General features: G+C 42.7%; 1 protein-coding gene across 8 annotated transcripts in view; it reads right to left on the bottom strand.

The window, feature by feature from the left end:
- The window catches only part of IQSEC1 (IQ motif and Sec7 domain ArfGEF 1), a 278,474-nt gene that overhangs the window by 51,322 nt on the left and 207,379 nt on the right, over positions 1–19,773 (bottom strand). The window contains exon 1 of one of the 8 annotated variants that reach the window (XM_041399506.1): positions 4,917–5,054. The exons of 6 other annotated variants lie outside the window; for them this stretch is intronic. In XM_041399506.1, coding sequence (XP_041255440.1) covers positions 4,917–4,990 — 74 coding nt within the window. In that variant the 5' untranslated portion in view covers positions 4,991–5,054. Of the gene's footprint in view, positions 1–4,565; positions 4,808–4,916; positions 5,055–19,773 lie in introns of those variants that run through there. One more of the 8 variants, XM_041399504.1, reaches the window with a different exon arrangement.

Genomic DNA, 19,773 nt, shown 5'->3' on the forward strand with positions numbered 1-19,773 from the left:
TCCTACTCCAGGCTACTAAAAAGCATCACTGCACTCGAGTTAAAGCCAGCTCAGGGTCCCACTGCCATTTTCAGCTCTCTGTGGGATCTGAGATGGAGCTGGGCCCATTCTGCCGTAAAGCTGGGGAGTGAAAATTAAATTGAAAACAAACTGTGAATGCTGCTGTAGTGCAGAGTCAGGGCTGGCTGCAAACATTCCCTGGCACAGAAAACCCTTCAGCTTTGCATCCTTGCTGCCTTTGCCTTGTGTGAGGATGACTGGAAAGGTCATGGACATATTAACAAACAGAAGGAAGTTGGTTTTCTTATTCTGTGTTCAGGACACATTCATCCTTGTTAATCTGCTGAGTTTTAGGGGCCACTGGAATTTTTTTGACTAAGTAATACAGGCATCCCTCAAAACAGCTAAGGATCCTTTTTCTATGGCCATGCCCTGTATGCAGCCACTGATGTAAATGCAAGTCAGATCATAGCTGTGGCATTTTGTTTGTGCTTGCACAGCAGAAGGCAAATGGGAATTGGGTCCTTTGTTTATAAGCACAAGTTTAACTGGTATGACACTGAACTACTGAAAGAATCTCATTAACAGATATAATACATCAATTTCCTGCAGTAAAGGCTATCAAAGCCATCATTCTAATTTTCTGCTTCTCTCACAGAGACTAAACGGTTTGGTTTTTTTTATCATACCAAAGCTTGTCTTCTTTACTTTATTTTTATTAAAGACATCTCTACAATTATTTCATGAGAACGATTCTAGTCTTTTGTTTATTGTAAGGAAGCAAAAGGATTTATTTAGCTAAATTTGCATTCCCCTTTAACGTAATACTGGGGCTTTGTGCTACAGTGGATTAAAGCAGCATCTGTTCTTCTCTGGAAACCTGGAGTCAAATCACAGCAGTGCAGTGAAGTTGCCATCTCTGTCTGTACCCTAAATGGAACCTAAATAAAATTCAAATGGATTCCCAGAAGACATGAGAAGGGCTATGTAAGTAAAATATTTTTGATTAATAAATCTTGCTAAAAAAGTCCATGATCAGTAACTGTTTTTGCATAACAAATATGCATGAATTCAACAAAACCTGTATTTACATAATTTTTCACATAAAATGGCAATATACAAGATATTAAAAGTGAATTTAGCCCCAAAAACAGGGCTAATTCTGCTCTTGTAACCACACCGCCTTCTGAGGCAACAGAAATAAAGCAGCAAACTCAGGAATATAAATTTGGCTTGTGGCCTGTACTCTGTTTAAATACAAATGACATCTAAACAAAGCTTGGTTCACAAAAGCAACACACCACCACACTTTCCCCCATAACTCATGAGCCACCTCCTCATAGTTCCAGTTGCTCCGTACATCAGACAGTGTCTGGTTTAGGGGCACATCCTCACAAATATAATTTGTAACAAACAGAGCAATCAGGGCTCCACCTTGGTTAGTTTCTGAGGTGTCCTGCAGTTCTGTTATTAAATAAACATAAAAAGAAATAATTGATTGACAGCTGCTGTGATTAAAATATTCCTGACTCTGAAATGAATAATAAAATTACCATTGGGTCTAACAGAGGAAGAACCATGTAAATGCTGAAAGAGCAAAAAAACTGCATCCTGAAAGACCTTTATGAATTATGGTAAATCCTTGCAATGAAAAGGCACAACAACCCAGACTCGGGCTGTGGTGCTTCACAATTTTTTTTAAAAATCCAGTATTGAAAAATGCAGTACCTTAAACCCTCCTTTGCCCCTCTCAGAATCCTGCAGGAGCTGGAAGCCTCATGGCTCACTCAGAAAGCATCTCCTCACGTCCAGCACTTGTGTCCCAAGGTTTTACTGGACTTTGAACAGCAGTGGTGTTAAACACCAAGGAACACAACTGAAGTGTGTGAGCAGCTGTTTAATACCTACAGGTAATGGCATTCACCACCAGTCATTATCCATCTCCCTCTCACTGGTGCTCAGGGCAGGCACAGTTTGCAGGCGTCCTTAGAGCAATCACGCAGCTCACAGCTACACCGTCATGGGATTTGCCTCTTCACAGAGCTGGAGCCCTGAACTGGCGTCTTTAGACTCCAGGGGAAACACCATCAGTATGAAGATAAACTGTTGTTTCAAAGGAGGTGTTCCACCCGAAGTCCTTGCACTGCTCTTGAGGCCCTCAAAGGCAGGAAACAACCCCAGCCTCCAAGCAATGGAGACGTTTTCTCCTCATGAAGACCCAGTATCGGGAGGAACACTTTCTACAGCCTAATGAACAGATTCTCTTGAAAGATTTTTCATTTTGCAAACATGAAATGGTCACAGGGTGAGAAAACCCACGTAAGGCCATGAAATCCTAAGAAATCACTTCCCATTTCTCCAGAGGAACACCCAGCAAACCACTGGTGAAGGCACCTTCTCCAGCAGAGAAGGTCTCCTTGCCCAGCAGGCACTCCCTGGATCCAGTCCCTGCAACCTTCCAATACAAGACTCTAACAGGAACAACAAAACAGAGTTACTGTTCAACTTGGTATTTGCACTTTTCAGTGCAAAAACTGAATCCTTGGGCTTCCTTGCCTGAAAGCTGCCAATTATTCCATGAAACTGAACTGCACAACGGTTGTTTATTAACTGCACAGGATTCCCAGAGGGCTTCTGCAGGGGCAAGGAAGCTGAATGCTGTTGATGCTGTTTTCACTGGTCAGCTCCAGATCTTGGATTACAGTATCTTGGATGATAATGAATTATTTCAGATTATAGAAATAGAAGAAAGGATGATAGATGACTTCTCATGGGAAACCTGAACATTAAGCTTCTATTTAACCAGGAGAAAAAAAGCCCAGCTGACTACTTTGTAACAGTACTCTCAATATCTTTCAGGAAATAGAACAGGACATCTTAACAGCAAAACCAAATCTGGTACAAAAGTAGAAGTAAAATGGAAAATGGATAATTTTATTCAGCATGGCTGTAGATCTCCCAAAGCACTTGCTAGATGTAATGAATTCTGTGTTTATATGAAGGATATCTACCACAAGAATAGACACAGTTAAATACAACTATCCAAACTAAGTACTCAGCAATTCCTCTTTTAGCACATCAGGCAGAATAATCAAGTTTAACTGAAAGGAAGTGCATAGCAATGTACAAATGGAGGAAAAAAGTCTGAAACAATGATGAATAACAGACCGTTACTGTGTAATAGGCAAATCTGTCACTAAAGTAACTGTTATGAATTATGTTTTTAGCAAGCCCCGCAAAGGTAACATCACTTATGCAAACATTGCCAACTCCACACAGGAAACTTTCATTATTCTTTTCCTTAAGGGTAAAAAATGGGCTGAAGGATCATTAAATGCATGACTAAACTGTACTATGAAACATTTCTTTTTATCAAAAAATATTTTGCCTTTTTTTTTCCTAGAAAAGCAAGTATTGCATTCATACATAGTTACACTGAATCCAGTCATTTCCTGCTTTTATATTTTTCCACACATGCCCACACCCAATTTAAGATGTTTTCTATCTTTAGCTAAGTTGAATATTCTTTAAGAGTCAAACAGTTCAGCATTTGGCTGAATTACTTTGTGGAATGAACTTCCACAATGCATCAGAGATAAATTCATTTTGCAAGTGCACTGCAAGTGCAGGATAACTTTTTTAGTTTATCATAAATCCACACACAGCATCACACCAGAAGAAAACTGGTTTGCCCCTGGAGTTTTCAAGCCGCTCATGAACAGAGTTCTGTGTTGCTGTACTTTTGACATGCATTATTTTGGTAATTAACAACATCCTTACAATAAGGACTGTATGTGTTAACATGACAAATCCCACTCCGTTTCTCCTGTGGCAGTTATTCAAGTGTCTGTACTTTAAATGCCTTAGAACTTTTTTTTTTTTTTTTTTTTTTTTTTAAATCTTAGTTTCTGGCCGAGGGCACGAGTGGCAAATGTTGATTTACCCCTCTGAGTGTGACACACCTTCCCATGCAGCCAGGACAAGGCCAGGTCGCCGGCCGGCCCCAGACACCGGGAACAGCCTGTACCAGAGCTCTGCAGCCAAACTCACACTGGTTTGACACAAATCATGTGATTCCTTGCTCTCTCCCGAAATGCAGTGTTTACACATCGGTGTCTGGAGCGGCACACGCCGGGTCAGCTCACAGCCTGCTGCCACAGCTGCCGCTCTATGGCTCTGCCGGTCACCCACAGCCAGCGCAGCGCAGCGGGGCCGCTGCACGCCGCGGTGAAACCACGGAGACGATTTCACCCTCGGCTCCTGCAGGGCAGGCAGAGCCTCCGCCCGTCCCCGCTCCCGAGCCGGGACACAGGGAACGAGCTCCCCATCGCCGCGACCCGGCGGACATGCCGGGGACAGCGGGGTGACCCCAGGGACAACAGGGGTGACCCCAGGGACAATCCCCCGGGACAAAAGGGTGCCCCCAGTGCCAGCAGGATCCCCCAATCCCATCCTCCCGCACCGCCCCATAGCGAGCCCGGGCAGCGGCGGCGTTGGCGGCGCGGAGCCCTTTGTGCGGCAGCGGCGGCGCGGGGTTCACCACCGCACCCCTCGGCAGCGCTCACCAGCTGTCCAGCTCCAGCTCCAGCAGCGACTGGGTCCGCTCCGAGCTGCAGTGCAGGCACCACATCGCCGGGCCGGAGTGTCGGGCGGGGAGCTCCGCGCCACCATAGCCGCCCCTCTGGCCGCTCCGCCCCGCCCCGCGCCCGCTCCCCTCTGCCGCCGGCGGCGGGGCAGGGAAGCGGGCAGAGCGCACGCGTGGAGGGCGGGATTCCCGGGCAAAGCGCGGCTCCGAGGGTCCCGTCCCTCCAGCAGCCCTCATACCCCTCACCATGCCCGCGGGCTTCTCGGTGCGGCTCCAGCGGGCACGGTTCTCCACGAGCTCCCCTCACTCGAGCTGACCTCACACCCCTCACCGTGCGCGGGGATCTCTCGGGCCGGGCTCCAGCGGGCACGGTTTTCCAAGGGCTGCCATCACACCTCTCACCATGTCCGGGGGTCTCTCGGTGCGGTTCCAACGGGCACGGTTCTCCAAAACTCCCTTCACGCCAGCCACCCTCACAGCCCTCACCGTGGCCGGGGGCCCCTCGGGCCGGCTCCGGCGGGCACCGAACGGTGCCCGCCTGAGCCCGGCCCGAGGGGCCCCCGGCCTCCCGACAACAAAATCGCAACATCCTCCCCACAGCTTCATACCTGTAATAACACAACAAAGCTCCGCTGGCCAAGCTCTGTAGTTTGGGGAAACTTTAGTCAGGAACTGAACTCGGGTGAGGCGGGTGCAAGGAGGAGCACGGCGCAAAGATGTGCATAGGACGTATCTCGTATTGCTACATCCCATGAGGGCAGATCGCGTCTTTCAGGGTGGTGAAAAGAATCGTGGCAATTTTAGTTCAACCCTCTTAAACATTTGGATGGAGTGTGCGTTTTGCATAGTTTCCTAAGGAAGTGTTAGGCATAGATTCCAATAAGCCTGAGTTTAACTAGCTTTCAGTGAAACTCAAACACGTTAAGGAAGGACACACCTACACCGGCTGTTTTCATAGGAATGTCACTGCAAGACTCTAACCAGAGACTATTTACGCTGCAATGCCTGCTTTCAACATCTAATGATTATCCAGACAGCCTCTTCCCCGCAGAACGTCTGGGATCCACAACCCCACGTTTTTCTGGTCCTCACTCAATGCCTCCTGCATCAAGCTTCGTCTCCACTTGTAAACAGAGACAAATCCAAAGCAGACACAGGCAGTTCCCAAAAGTCAACTTCTCCTTCGGAAACCAGTTTCCATTTAGGAACCAAGTGCAGACAGTTTTAGCGTGGGCTGTGAAGGAAGGAGACACGCTGGAAAGTGTGGCTGGAAAGCTCTGACCTCCAAAGCAGTCACAAAATTTTCTGAAGAATGTGCTTTCCTGAAGCCACTTCAAACACAATCTTCCTTTCACAGATACGATCACGCTAGATCAGCAAATAACCAAGCAATATAAACACATCCGATTCCAAACACTGCATGGATAGTTGTTACAGATGGCTTTCCCCCCCATCAATGTCAAGCATCCAGAATTCCCAATTTAGTTTTGACCATTCAGGTACAAAGTTTTTGTTAGGTCATTTTTTGCTTGAATATGTTGTTAACATTTAACACGGAGATTAAATGCCCAAATCATCTACACATTTAAGATCTTGCATCTATTCCAATGGGGGGAATTAAACACAGAAAAACAAATTCTTGCTGCACTACGCAGACAACATTGTGGTTTCTGAGTCGAGGCAGCCTGTTGCAGTTATTTTTGGAGGGATTTTTTGTGAATGTTTCAACATTCCAAAAGCATTTTAATTCAACCATAATCAATAGTGTACATTCATTTTTCCCTCAGGTAACAATAACTAATCCACACCACACAATCCACCCTGTCCCAGGTGGTGAATTAGCAGAGATCTCTAAGCCTGTGACTTCTTAGAGCAATTTTTGGTGGCATGTAGCTAAGTTTCTTTGCCATCCTGATGGCAGAGGTGCTGAACACACAGAGCTAAGGTTTCAAGCCCCAGAAGACAGGGGCAGGAGAGACTTTTCTACCACGAAAAGGCTCTCTACAGAGCCAAACGTGGGCTTCTACAGCACTTCATTGATCTGCACTTTGCATAGGAAGCTTTGGCAGAACCAGTAGGATGTATGTTCTCTGTTGTCCTCCTGCTGCTATTTTGACACTGAACTAGCATTAGAGTTGCCACTAGGATGTTGTGGAAATTTGTAGTGCAGTGTAAGGAGATGAAAAAGTAACTTTTCATGTCCTACTATCCTTATTGCTGGCAATTTGTTGGACCACAACTAACAGCACAATACAAAGTGATCTTTGCTCTGTTAGATCAACTTGACTTAAGCACAAATGAAGGAACTGGGAAATCTCTCTGAAGAGGAAGCAAACAAAGATTTTAAAGGGTGATTTTACACTTTCCAGACCAGCCCAGAAGTTTGAGGGAAATAATTGTGAAGCAAGCTGGCTGACCTCGGGAAGAGCTTACTGTGACAAGCAGCTCGCTCACTGCAGCTGCTGCTTCATTCACTTTGGACCACTGCAGTTTCCAGCCAGTTGCCCAACAAACAGCACTCTCAAACTAGAGTATCTCAGCAGTGAATGACTCACTCAGACCATTCAACCCTCCCCGCTAAAGCTAAACCTATTTCATTTCTAATACAGAAATAGAATTAAACCTTAGATTAAATGCAACACTGAAATTTTGCTTTATCCAGTAATTTACATAAATCACTGCTATTTAATGTGTTAATGGCTAAAACAAAGTTTGTAAACCCCCAGAGTGCAACAAACTCAATTTGTAATTATGAGCACACAGCAAAATGTACAATATGCCATCTAAATCTACAGTAATTATGACCCTGCTTAAAGGGTAATTCCCACTTAATCACATTTAATACACCATTATTTCTAAGATCTGAGAAGGCTGAAAAATAAGCATTTGTTTTGCATTTTGCTTGAATAAAAGCAAAGGGTTACACAGGCGAAAAAAAAAACCCAGAAAAAACTACTAGGGAGTAGTTTTCTTCCTGCAGAGTATAAATACAGCTATGCAGCATTGTACAATAAACTGCATATGCAGATCAAAATACCTGTTATTCCTCTCACAGTGGGATTTGAGGGGATATTAATGAAAAAAATATGCTAACCCATGTGGATCCCCCACGTCCTGCCTCCCATGGTGAATTCTCTGTGTCTCATGCTTTCCCTCCACCCATGCTTTACCTGTACACCTAATGTAAAAGTGTTCAGTAAAAAAGACTGGGATAGATCAGTTTCAAGGATGCACAGCACAATCCTCTTTCACATTATTCTCTTCTGGTGCACAGTGAGAATAATCAGTGAACAGTAATCAATCCTCTAACCATATAAAACATCATAATGTTCCCACATGACCTGGAATTACAGGGGAATTCTCAGGTATGTCAGGGAATTTTTCAAAAGCTAACATGCTCCTGTACTCACCCCAGTTTTGTGTCCCCCCAAAGTGGATTTATCTTTTCTCATACACATTTCTGCATTTTCCATGGCTCTGTACTAGATTATTTCATTTTTTAATGCCAACACACAAAAATCAGCATAAAAACAATAACTACAACTTCATTTCTTAAACTGAACTTATAAAGTGTTTAAACAAACACATCTGGGAAAAGACTTTATGCTGTCAGTTGCTACAGAGAAGGCAAAACAATGAATCTTTGTAGTCTTTTTTGCTCTCCAAAGAACAAACCCTAAGTCTATTTAAGGCAACGGAAATCTTCACTGATTTCAAGGGCTTGGAGACCCAAAGTGGTGCTTTTCTTCCATGTATCTCAAAGCCCCTCACCTTTACAAAACCTAAACAAGTTTATTGCTGTGTGAATGATGAGAATACTGAAGCATAATGATTATAAACCATAGCAGAGGAAAATTAGAGTAACTTCTCTCAGTTGCCTTGCAGATCAGTGGGAGAACTAAAAGTGAAAGAGATCTGTCTACATGTTCTGCTTCTTTATCCCCTCCCACAAAACAAGATGCTGCACTCTATAGAGGGAGGAAAGATCAATGTGTGTTGTTGGATCACTGTGTTTTGTTCTCAAAAGAAACCTTGCCAGAGAAAGGCTGTGCTCTCCAGCAAAGTCTCTCTGTACCCTGGCTAGAAGATTTGGATAAGACCAGCAATTTTGGAACAAAGAAGGAAAATTCCACATGATAACAAGGTTTCAAAATGCTAAGAGACACCGATTTACCAAGGCTGGAGCATGCAAACCAGGCAACCCTGCAAACTACAGCAAGTTATGAAGCACATATACAAAATCTCAGCGCTGAGAGAAACAATGCCTAAAGAGGCTTTGACTGCAGTCAAACCATTAGACCAGAGCCAGGATTCCTGACTGAAAATTCCCTGCTGTCACTACTCTGACCTGGTTTTGTCTCTCAGAGTTGGTAGCTGATCCTACAAACCCTCATTTGTACTAGAAGCTATTGTAAACTGTATTAGTGGTGCACTATAACACGGCCTGACTATTTACATCCACAGCAACAGCACTGGAAAAGTAACACTAGGCAGAGCTTTTTGAACATGATTTAGGTTTATCTCTCAGACACCTCTGAAATGCTGCTCACACTGCTTCTGAGCTGATGTGTTCGTCCTCTGGCCCTGCCTCTGCTCCCCATAGTGCAGCTCACAGCAAGACACAGTTTTGGTTTTCCACAAAATCAATCCATTACTAGATAACTGCATTTCATTATAACACTATCGAGAGATTTAAAATTTCTCTTCACAGATCCACAGGCACATGAAGCTTTTTTTTTTTTTTTTTTTTTTTTTGGTATAAATACCAAATACCTCCCTTTGAAAAGAATTTATCAGAGGCCTCTCTGCAGCTGTCACTGTTGCTGCCACTCACCCCAGCAGTGAAACGATACCTGAGGAGCAGAAGCTGCAAGAAAGGTCAGTCAGCACTGAGGGTCGGTTCTTCAAGAGGAAACATTTCTTTTTCATAAATCCATGCACAGAAGGAGAGTGGATGCTTGGAAATCCCCCGAAGGCAGTACAGAGGCTGACAAGGAGCCAGAGAGCCCCCTTAGAAAGAAGTTCATCTGGAAGCCAAGAAAGCCACTCTGTTCACCATAAATCATAGACGGAGTAAAAGAGAAAGGGAAATCTCTGTTCTGAATTTGTGGGGCAATAAAGGCAGGACTCTGTACCAGGAATACAAGGTGACTGCAATTATAGCTCTGCTGATACCATTTCATGTACAAAACTCCTTTGTTCCTTCCAGTGAAATATGCACAAGGGTGGCTCCTTCATTCTCCTCACGTGGAGTGGCACCTTCTCTGTGGAACCCAGAGTTCCCACAGCCCAGGACACACCTAAACATTTGCAGCACCAGGTCACTGGGTTCCTGTGGCTGCGTGTTTGGTGCCACTGCTGAGCAAGGGTGGTGCCAAGCCCATGGGGATGGAGAAATTCAGGACATAAGGAAAATATCCTGATGCTCTAAACCAGCAGACCTTACAGAGGGAAAGCTGAAACCATGGGCTTCCAGACTTCCAGACTGTTACTTAGCCATAATAAAAGACTGAAAAAGTAATTGTTACTGAATAACATATCTTGCAATGAATTTGGACAGAAAACACACATTGAGATGATACAAATAACGCAGGTAGCTAACACACTTTGGGTTAATGCTCTTGAGCACCCTGTGTAAACCAACTGAACCCAAATCATCCTTTAAAAATATTCCATACCAGAAGGTTCCTCAGAGCTTCCTCTTTTTTCCTGCTTTCATTTCATGGCAGTAGTAATGTATTTTCTGCAAAAAGCATTTTTCTGGGATTAATGGTGAGATTAAACATTGCCTAGTTATGCTTCATATCATCAACATCTCAAAAGCTCTCCATCCACAAGAAAAGCATTATTATGTTTACTTGATAGTTAATGTTTTGGGTTTTTTTCCAGTTTGAACAATTCATACATTTACTGAGATGAATGAGCTTCAGTGCACACACTAAAATCAAGCAAAAAGACACACGACTGATTTTAACTTTTTTTAACTAATATTTTCTACTTCTAAAAAATACAGAATTGTGTTTCTTTGAACATGTATGTGAAAATAATTACAAATCCCACTGACAGTGGCTGAAAGCTTGGGAACATAATTACTATTTAGCATTAAAGTAAATACTGGAATGTTGCTACTTGAGATTCTGGACAGAACTGTCTCTCCAGCAGCATTTGTGACATCTGGCTCAGGATAATGTGCTGCTCTCAGAGATCACGTGTGCAGTGTGTGCCATGCAGGAGGACATATTTTCCATGAGTGCCTTTCTGCAAGCTCCATTCGAAACCAAGGAATTTTTCTGCTTGAAGCTCAGACTGTGTTACAGTTGTTAATTTTAATAGCAACACCAAGTTTAAACTGTGAGTAAAATGACAAGCATCGCTGCAATTTCTATACATAAATAACAATTTTTTTAAAAAAATTAGCAAAATCCATTTTTAAGGTAAAGAAATCACTTTTTCACTAACTGCATATTTAAACACATGGATAAGAAGAAGATTATAAGGGAGGTCTTACTATTTACCTGATAAAGCTAGATTTAAAAGCATTTCATGGAAATATTTTCATGGTTTCTGTATTAGTGCATGGCTGTGCCGTGCAACTACTTTTAAATCCAGAAAAGTATTTATCTACATTCCCACTTTGTCAAATCCATCAGCACTGAGATGCACTGTAGTACTCAGATAGAAAACTTGATTAAAATGCAGGAATATTTACGGACACTTCTTTTTGGCATTGCACATCCTTCAGCCGATCCTGCAGGCAGCTGTACCGCCACCAGTGTCCCTTTCCACACAATGCAGCAGAGGCCTTCTGCTGGAGCTTTCTGCAGAGTGCAAAGGGTGGTGATCATGGCAAACCAAACCAACAAACCCACATTCCCCAGCAGTGCTCATGCAGCAAAATGAGCTCTGGGCTAAGGTTACCTCTGCAGACACAGGTCAGGGAACAGCTGCGTGTGTGAGACATCACTGTGCCAACAGAGCTCAGCTCCGCACACCGACTTCAGCCCACGGACCACACTCAAGAACTATCAAAACTCAATCCCAGCTGAAAGTAACAACAAATATTGACCTTTTATAGGGAATATAAACTTTAGTGGTGTAAACAAAAGCAGGAGTGGAAACGAGGACAACACACCTTGGAGAAACACTCCACACCAATGAAATGAAGAGCATATAAAAAGGAGTATTTTTGTATCTGCTTCCTGACTGGAGCCTGGAGGGTAGCACAGCAAGTTCCAGTGCCCTCTATGGAACGTGCTGAACTCTCAGAAAAAAGGCTGGGCAGCTCAGGCTGCTTTCACAGGGAGACAGGGCACCTCTGCCCATCCTGCCTGAGCTCTGGATAAAATCTGGAATAAAAAAAGCAATCTGGATAAAAAAAGCAAAGGATCTCTCTTGCCTTAAGGAGAGAACAGAATGGTTTCACTAAATGGCACACAGACAGGGCAGCCTGACCCCCTTTCCTTTTACCTCTTCTGAAGTGGTATTTCCACACACCACCAACCACCACCTGACCCACAAGGTATGGGGCAAGGTACCTATACATAAACCAAAGCATTTTTCAAATCACTGCCTTTAAAAGGCAAAAATGGCAAAAGAAATCACATTTTCATACCCAAAACAGCAGGGCTGAGACAGGGCACCTCTGTGTGCCCACTGGGCTGAGACAGAGCACCAGTGTGTGCCCACCAGCTCCCCATCCCAATCATAACCTGAAAATACATCTACTGTCCGTCCATCTAAACTTGGAAAAAGAGGTGAGGTGTAAAAGGGTAGGATAACATTGTTAAACACAGAGAAGAAGCAATCAGAAAATACCAAATCTAAATGGCACTGCTGCATTTTACATGCAATTCATCAGGGACTGAGAGGCAGGGCATTGACACAGTGATCAATCCAAGCTAAGGAGACAGGTATTTGTTGTTTGGCACCAGTCCTGCTGAGTGTGCTAGTCCAGAACACAGAGCTGCACACGTGACACCTTCACATTGTCTTCTCTATCACACTGACCTACACAGCGTGGTAAGGGAAAAAAGGACCAGGAAAACCCCTATTTCCAACTCTTTGGTGAAGATAACTGATTACATTTTCCATTATGTTAAATGGAAGAAGAAATGTGTGTGCCCAGTTTTAGATCTGTGGGGAACACCCAGACTTGCCTTAAATGTCTCCTAGGCACCATTAGCAAAATACCAACAGAGGGAACAATTTGCACATAGTATGCACAGTAGATCTTTGTTCACAGATGAGCAAGATATATTTTGTTTCCTTTTGGAAATTCATAGCTCCTGAATTTTATAACATGAGTTATACTTTGGCACAACTGCATACTGATACTGAAGACATCAGTGTGCTGAATTTTCATCTTTTAAAATTTTTACTTATAACAGTCCTTGTTTTGAATCTGGATAAAAAAAAGCAAAGGATCTCTCTTGCCTTAAGGGGAGAACAGCATTGTTTCACTGAATGGTACACAGACAGGGCAGCCTGACCCTCTCTCCCTTTACCTCCTCTGAAGTGGTATTTCCACACACCACCAACCACCACCTGACCCACAAGGTATGGGGCAAGGTACCTATACATAAACCAAAGCATATTTTAAATCACTGCCTTTAAAAGGTAAAAATGGACAAAGAAATCACATTTCTCACACCCAAAACAGAAAGGTTATTTTGTAATAAACTATAGCACTGAAGAGAAAATTCACTGAAGTGAAAATTCACTTTTAACTTTCGATTGACCTTTTGTCCTGTCACAGAAAACATTTAATGAATTTAAATCTTAGACAAAAATAAAATTAAAATCCATTATGTTAATTAATTACATAGCACAATTAAGGGTAGGTATCCTTTAAAATGCAGAGTTAACTTTCAACTAGAACCACCCCAGGTGTCCTAGGAAAAGCTGGACCAATCTGGCGATTAGGAACAGGAAGTAATTTGAAATGTGAATTCATTGGCTTTACCATCACATGTTCTTTCCTCCCCACACCCCCCAGTCTAGGTGCCCATGCTACGAAATTACAGTTTGTATCTTGGCAAATAAAACTCCCCTGAGGCAATAAAAGAGACAAAGAATGCATTGTAAATGGATGATCTTTGGCATCCACCAAAGATTACTCAGTGAATCAGTTTATATTAATGTTACTTATCTTCATCAACGTGCAGGAAACATACTCTGGACTCAAAGCGACTCCAATCTCTCCTCCTCCTCCTACTCTTCAGCACACACAAGACTGCAAGAGCACTGGCAATTTAATCAATTTGTATTTTGTGTTATCTGACCAGAGAGATTTCTTCCTCCTCTAGGGTAGGATTTATCCTGGTGTGCTCAAAGCTCTGTTTGCCGAGAAGCCAGAAAACTGAATTACAAGAAACACTTTATTTGTTGATGGGATTGCAGAGGGGTGACTGGGGGCAGAGCACAGCCAGTTCCTAGTACCAGCCACCATGGGCAGAGGATGATGGAGAGGGGGGATGCAGTTCCAGTCAGGGCTGTTCTATGGAAACCACAGCAGAAAGCTTTCCATCCTCATGAGCCTGACAGGGGCTGACAGCACAGCTGAAGATGGAACAGGCTGTTCCAGAGATGGGGAGCCATCTAGAATCCTCAGGGGGTTTCTAGTATGAACAACATTTCATGGCCTGTGGATCTGAGCCCCTATCCCAAATTAAGGTTAAGCTAAGCTTAAGGTGCAAACTTGGCTATGGATAAGAGACCCCAGCAGGAGAAACCAGAGGTGACACAACCTAACACTTGGGTCACCAAACCCCTTCCCAGATTCTGCAGGTATTCAGTTCTTGAACAACCACTAGGATAAATTTTAGTCTTCTAATTCTCCCCTATGAATTCTCCAGCAGTGTCAGAGAACATCACCCAAATGTGATGTGCAGGGAGCTGGGCTCTGTAATCCATTCACAGGCCTGCAGGGACATAGAGAATATTTATTGTATCAAACCCCCCATCACATTCACCATGAGCATTGCTTCGGGCCTCAAGCCTGTAACATAAAACCAGCACACTGAGGTTTGCAACCCCACTGCAACAAAGGAAACAACGGAGAGCAAGCACCTCCATGTTTAGTTATCAACTAAAAACCCCGGTGTTTAATTCTAGGAAGAGAATTCTGACTTGCTAGGGACAGAAGAAAAATGTAGATAATTGCAGCTCAACAAGAAGCGTTGGAAACCTGTTCCATTTCCTTGATTGGATCACCAGCTTGGATATTATGCCATCTTTCGTTTAAATTATGAATTGCAAAGTAATTGAAATGTGAAGTATTGCTCAATCTGTTTAAAATTTAATCTCAAGAAATTCAGGCATACTTGATTTACAATTATTTTTCTTCCTACCAAAAATACCACCAAAATCTGAGAAATTAAGAACTTTTAATCTTGCAGCTCTATATCTGATACTCTCAACTGACAACATAAAACCCTCCAGGTTTTACAGGGAGATGAGCACAAAATTTACTAAAATAATTGCCCAAGCAGTGGAGTGTGTCCAAACTGTATCAGGTGCTTGCTCTACAGCCATTCCAGGAGCTTCTCTCCCACATCACTCCACAGGCTTTTGTTACCCACCACAATGAGTTTCAACAAGTGACTTAAAACTGGCAGCAAAGATGCACCTTTATTTACAGGGCTCTCTTTCCACACAGCGTAGACAAAGCACCTGCCTGTGCTCAACAGAAATGAGATTTTCCACTTTGCTTCCAGGTTGCCTATAAAACCAGCAGAGCCCATCCTGAAGTGCTTTAGTGATGCTTTCTTACATTTATTTCATATTAAATATCTATTTATAGCATATTCTAGCTATTGGGGATGAGGTGATTGATAGCAGAAAGGTATTTGTTGTGGTTTGGGGTTTTTTAGTCATCAATTTAGCTGTCACCAATGGAGAAATACTTAAAGCATCCCTTTTTCTACTGTCCCAAAATCTCCCCCATAACACAGAAGGAATGAAACAGCCAAACAGTCCAAGATGGAGTTATTTCCAATGGATTCTTTTTTAAATTCCCAGCAAAAAGCACATTCTGAACAATGCGGAAAGATCACGTGATAGACAATCCAAAATTCTGATTTTTTTCCCTGGAATGGATACTGCCAGTGGCACCAATGGAGCCGTTCCCAAGAGAGGAGGAGTTTGAAGTTCCTGCCATCATGATTCAATGATACAGAGCTGAGAGCTGGGATTTGGGCTTTGGTTAAGTCTGAAGAAAGCATTCACACTGCCACACACCAGAGCAGCAGCACAGCTCTCTGTGTTAGGGCTGTTGAGAGCAAGTTCCAGTTTAGGATTGCTAAAAGGAAGAGGCAGCATTAACACCAAAGGTGACCTTTCCACGCTGTGACAGAATATTCAAGGCTGGCCTTCATCTACACCTCCTCTAAAACACAACCTTGAGAGCTCTAACAAAAACCTGCCTGTCCATGGACCTGGATTTACCCTCCCTGCAATGCAAACAAATGTAAGTAGAGCAAAAAAGAACCCCAGACATTCAAAATGAAGCATGCTGAATTCAAGCCTCACAGGCACTCGCTGCAACCATATTCCATGCAGAATCAAAGACAGACTTTAGAGCAGAAATCTGCTGAAAATCCCTCCATATGCTGTCCAAGGCATAATGCTACAGTGGTAGTGGCACATACACCCTTCAATTATTTCACTTCTAAAAATGAAGGATTAATTATTTTAATCCTGATGAAGCCCAGACACTTCTGCAAAATTTTTAAATAAAAATAACTTCTTGTCTGTGATTAATTTTATCATACTAAGAAAATCACCATAGAAAAGTCTCAGGGATTCATTCTTTAGTCAGATTAATTCCAACTGCATGCCAGATTTTCTCCATCCAGAATACAGTTTTCCTTAGAAAACTCAGCTCTGTGCTAAGAGGGCTCCACATGCCCATGTCCTCACACAAACACCACAGAAAGCATTACATGAGCTCATCTACAACTATGAGATATGAACAGCAAAAGGGAGGCAATAAGCGTTCCAAAAAATTCAGGGAGTTTTATTTTGGAGAAGATATCCCTGCATTTATGCTCCCAGAACATGCTGACTCACATGTACAGCTGGAGCTGGCAGAACAGCATCTCCCTCGGAGGTGACAATTCCCTTTATGTTTGTGAAAGAAGCAGAGAAGATCTGACTTTCCATGAGAGGAAAAGCAGCAGAGTTCGGAGCTCAAAGCAGCTAACCAGGCTGTCTGGATGTCTGGTCACCACAGCCAGAGCTCTGAACAGCCCTGCTAGAGGAGAGGAGCTTGGCAAAATCCCAGATGGGGAACAAACGCCTGGAGCAAGTCAGGCTCTGCGAGGGAAGCACCCGGAAACACACTGGATGTTCCGAGTCTGCACCACTCAAAACACAATTTAATCCATTTACCAAAGCCATTAGAACGTTTCCCTCTGGGTAAAAGACAAAGGCACAAAAAGCATCTCCTCTTGGCTCATTTCTGTGAAGTGTGGTCAGACATACTTGCATCAAGAGGCCAAACAAAAATGAGCAGGAGGCTGAAATTAAGTCTTCCTGGCTGCTCTGGCAAAAGAATTTAGGATGTAATTTTTATTTTAAGTATACACTGTTAGTTGGTGCATTAGCCATGTTTTGAAAGTTTTTCTTCTCTGCACCATTCTCTCTTTTTGGACCCCAGTGGGTTTATTAGAACCAAGCCACCCAGATTCTCTCTGCCATGCTGTCAACACAGCAGTTACATAAACCTGATCCATTTAATTTGTTGTGCTCAAAGCCCAGCTACTGCAGCCAGTTTGGAAACAATACTAATATTCCATGGGCTCAAACAACAGGCACCATCAGCTGCAAGGAAGCAGCCTGCTCAGCAGCTGCCACTGCCTGGCATGGGAAGGGGGGAGGATGCTGATCTTTTACCATTATTGTTCTATTTATGGCTAAAGCACAACATACATCAGGTATAAACCCCAAATCTGTGTGCAGCTCTTGGGAACTGCTCCTAAAAAGCTGTAAATCTAAAGCTCTGTAAGTAGAAAGCAATCTCAAAAATGAGTGGAAGTTTGCTGGGAGAAACAACCTCTTCATCTGATTCTATTTAAATGGTACAAAATGATATGGGTTTTCCAATTAATTGTACTAAAATAGATAAAGTTTATTATTTCCAATAAAAGGCTCGACATGGATGTACAATTTTGGTTTGCAGCATGGAAAGGCTAGAGTATAAATAATCCAAGTGGCTTTTCAGGTTGAACCAAGCAACACGGTGCCATAATTCCTCATGCAGGATAAAACCACCGCAGAGCTGACAGTCAGCAGAATAACCTGAGAGGTTTGAGACAGCTGCTGGAACAAAGACTCTACTGAAATAGCTCTGTATTTATACCCCTCCTAAAAGAACATAAGAGATAAAACTCAACCACCTTTGCTTGACGAAAGAGGAAACAATTTAGCTTTGAGAGGCACGTCTATCTCTGCTGCTTTCTGTTCATGTAAACCTGGCACTTAGCATTAAAATCCTGCAGCCAAGCAGACTGGTTATTATTTCACCTGACACTGCTAAAGAGCATTTAGGTCAGTCTGCACAAAGAGCCAGACCTTTCCTGATGCCAGTTTTCAGCACTGTTGGGTGTTGAAGGGTTTTGTAATGAAGCTGTCATTTTCCCACCTGGCAGAATTGAAGATCAGGTGACACACCACACATTTTGCTGACGTTTTGCTGGTTTAGAAAATTAAGAATATATCAATATTTGCTTTGGGAAACATTTCTCCCCAAATCTCTCAGATGCAGCTTGCTAGAACTTCCTCCTGCTGGCAAGAGAGCACGGTACAGTCACTGCCACAATGATGAAATGAGGTCCCTTCATGTTCACAGACAAATGTGCACTGAAATCATCCTGCTGCAGTGTGGGGAAACACACAGCAGCTTTCACAAAGCCTTCCCTGAACTAAAGGTTTAATCATCTTTAGGGATTTTGCCTTACCCTGAGATGGAGAGAGTATTGTGGTTGTATGAATATACATACGGATAAACAAGATTTTTAGGGCATGAGACCCCAAGAAGATCATTATCAGCAGCATTATTCAGCTGGTTTTTTTCCAATATGGTTTGTTTCAGAGTTGCTCTTGACAAACAGATGAATAATGAAACAGGTGTGATCCTGCTGAAGCAAAAGTAAATGAAGTAAAAGTAAATTTTCCAGTAAACACTGGAAAATGAGACAAAAAACCACAGTAAATACATTCAGCAATGTCCAACACTTTTAAAAACCTTGATAGTTCCACTGAAACCGCAGTGGCTGTTATCAGCCACCAGCTGGGAATCCCACCTGATGAGAGTCACAACCACTGTGCTATTTTGTTCATATTTTCCAAACAACAGAAGGAAAAGAGTGAATTTTAGAAGATTAATAAACACATCACATGGTAATTATTTTGTTCCTTCAGCGTGTAGTAAAAGCTAATGGTTTTTTTTTTTTTACTGCATGTTCTAACTCAGATTTTGTATTCACTATATTAAGGCACTCTGTAAGGAAATATAAAACCTACATTAATGCCGTATGTGCGAGCCTATTTTGTTGAAGGATTTATAAATATTAACAAGATAAAATTTACAAATACAAAACACACCATTTGCAGCTGTAAATGTTTAATTCTGAGTGAACAGGAATAACATTTTCATCTTCATGCAAGTCATGAGCTATATTTGAAGAATTCTGATGTACAAAGTGTTAAAATAGCAGGACAAGCCAGAAGTGATCAGCGGTGATTCAAAGTCTTTTATGCTACCCCTTCTAGTCTCAGTTCAATGTATGACTTTTAGGTCCAAAAAATCTGCTTCGTATTGGCAGCAATCTGGAAAGTGGAATCCCAAATGATAATATTAGCTTTATTAATTCAATATCCCCTTCCTCCAGGTCAGTGGTCACTCAAAGTCAACACTTTACATGGCTAAATGGGAAGTTATGCAATAAATTACTAAAATCTAAACTCCTTATGAAGAATACTTCCAGCAGGGCAAAGGGATAACGGAAGGCCTTTGTAATCACTGCAAAGAGGATCATTTATTTTATTTATTTTATTTATTGTATTTATTTCTTTGCTCTCACTAGCGTGAGGTGTGGGGATGGTTTTATTCCCTTGCATCTGTCACTTAACAGAGAAGAAAGGAAATGACAGCATGGAAAGAAGAACGCAGCGTAGAAGAAAAAGAG

The sequence above is a fragment of the Onychostruthus taczanowskii genome, unplaced genomic scaffold (genome assembly GCF_017590055.1).
Source record: "Onychostruthus taczanowskii isolate IOZ18803 unplaced genomic scaffold, ASM1759005v1 scaffold162, whole genome shotgun sequence".
NCBI classification, from domain to species: Eukaryota; Metazoa; Chordata; class Aves; order Passeriformes; family Passeridae; genus Onychostruthus; species Onychostruthus taczanowskii.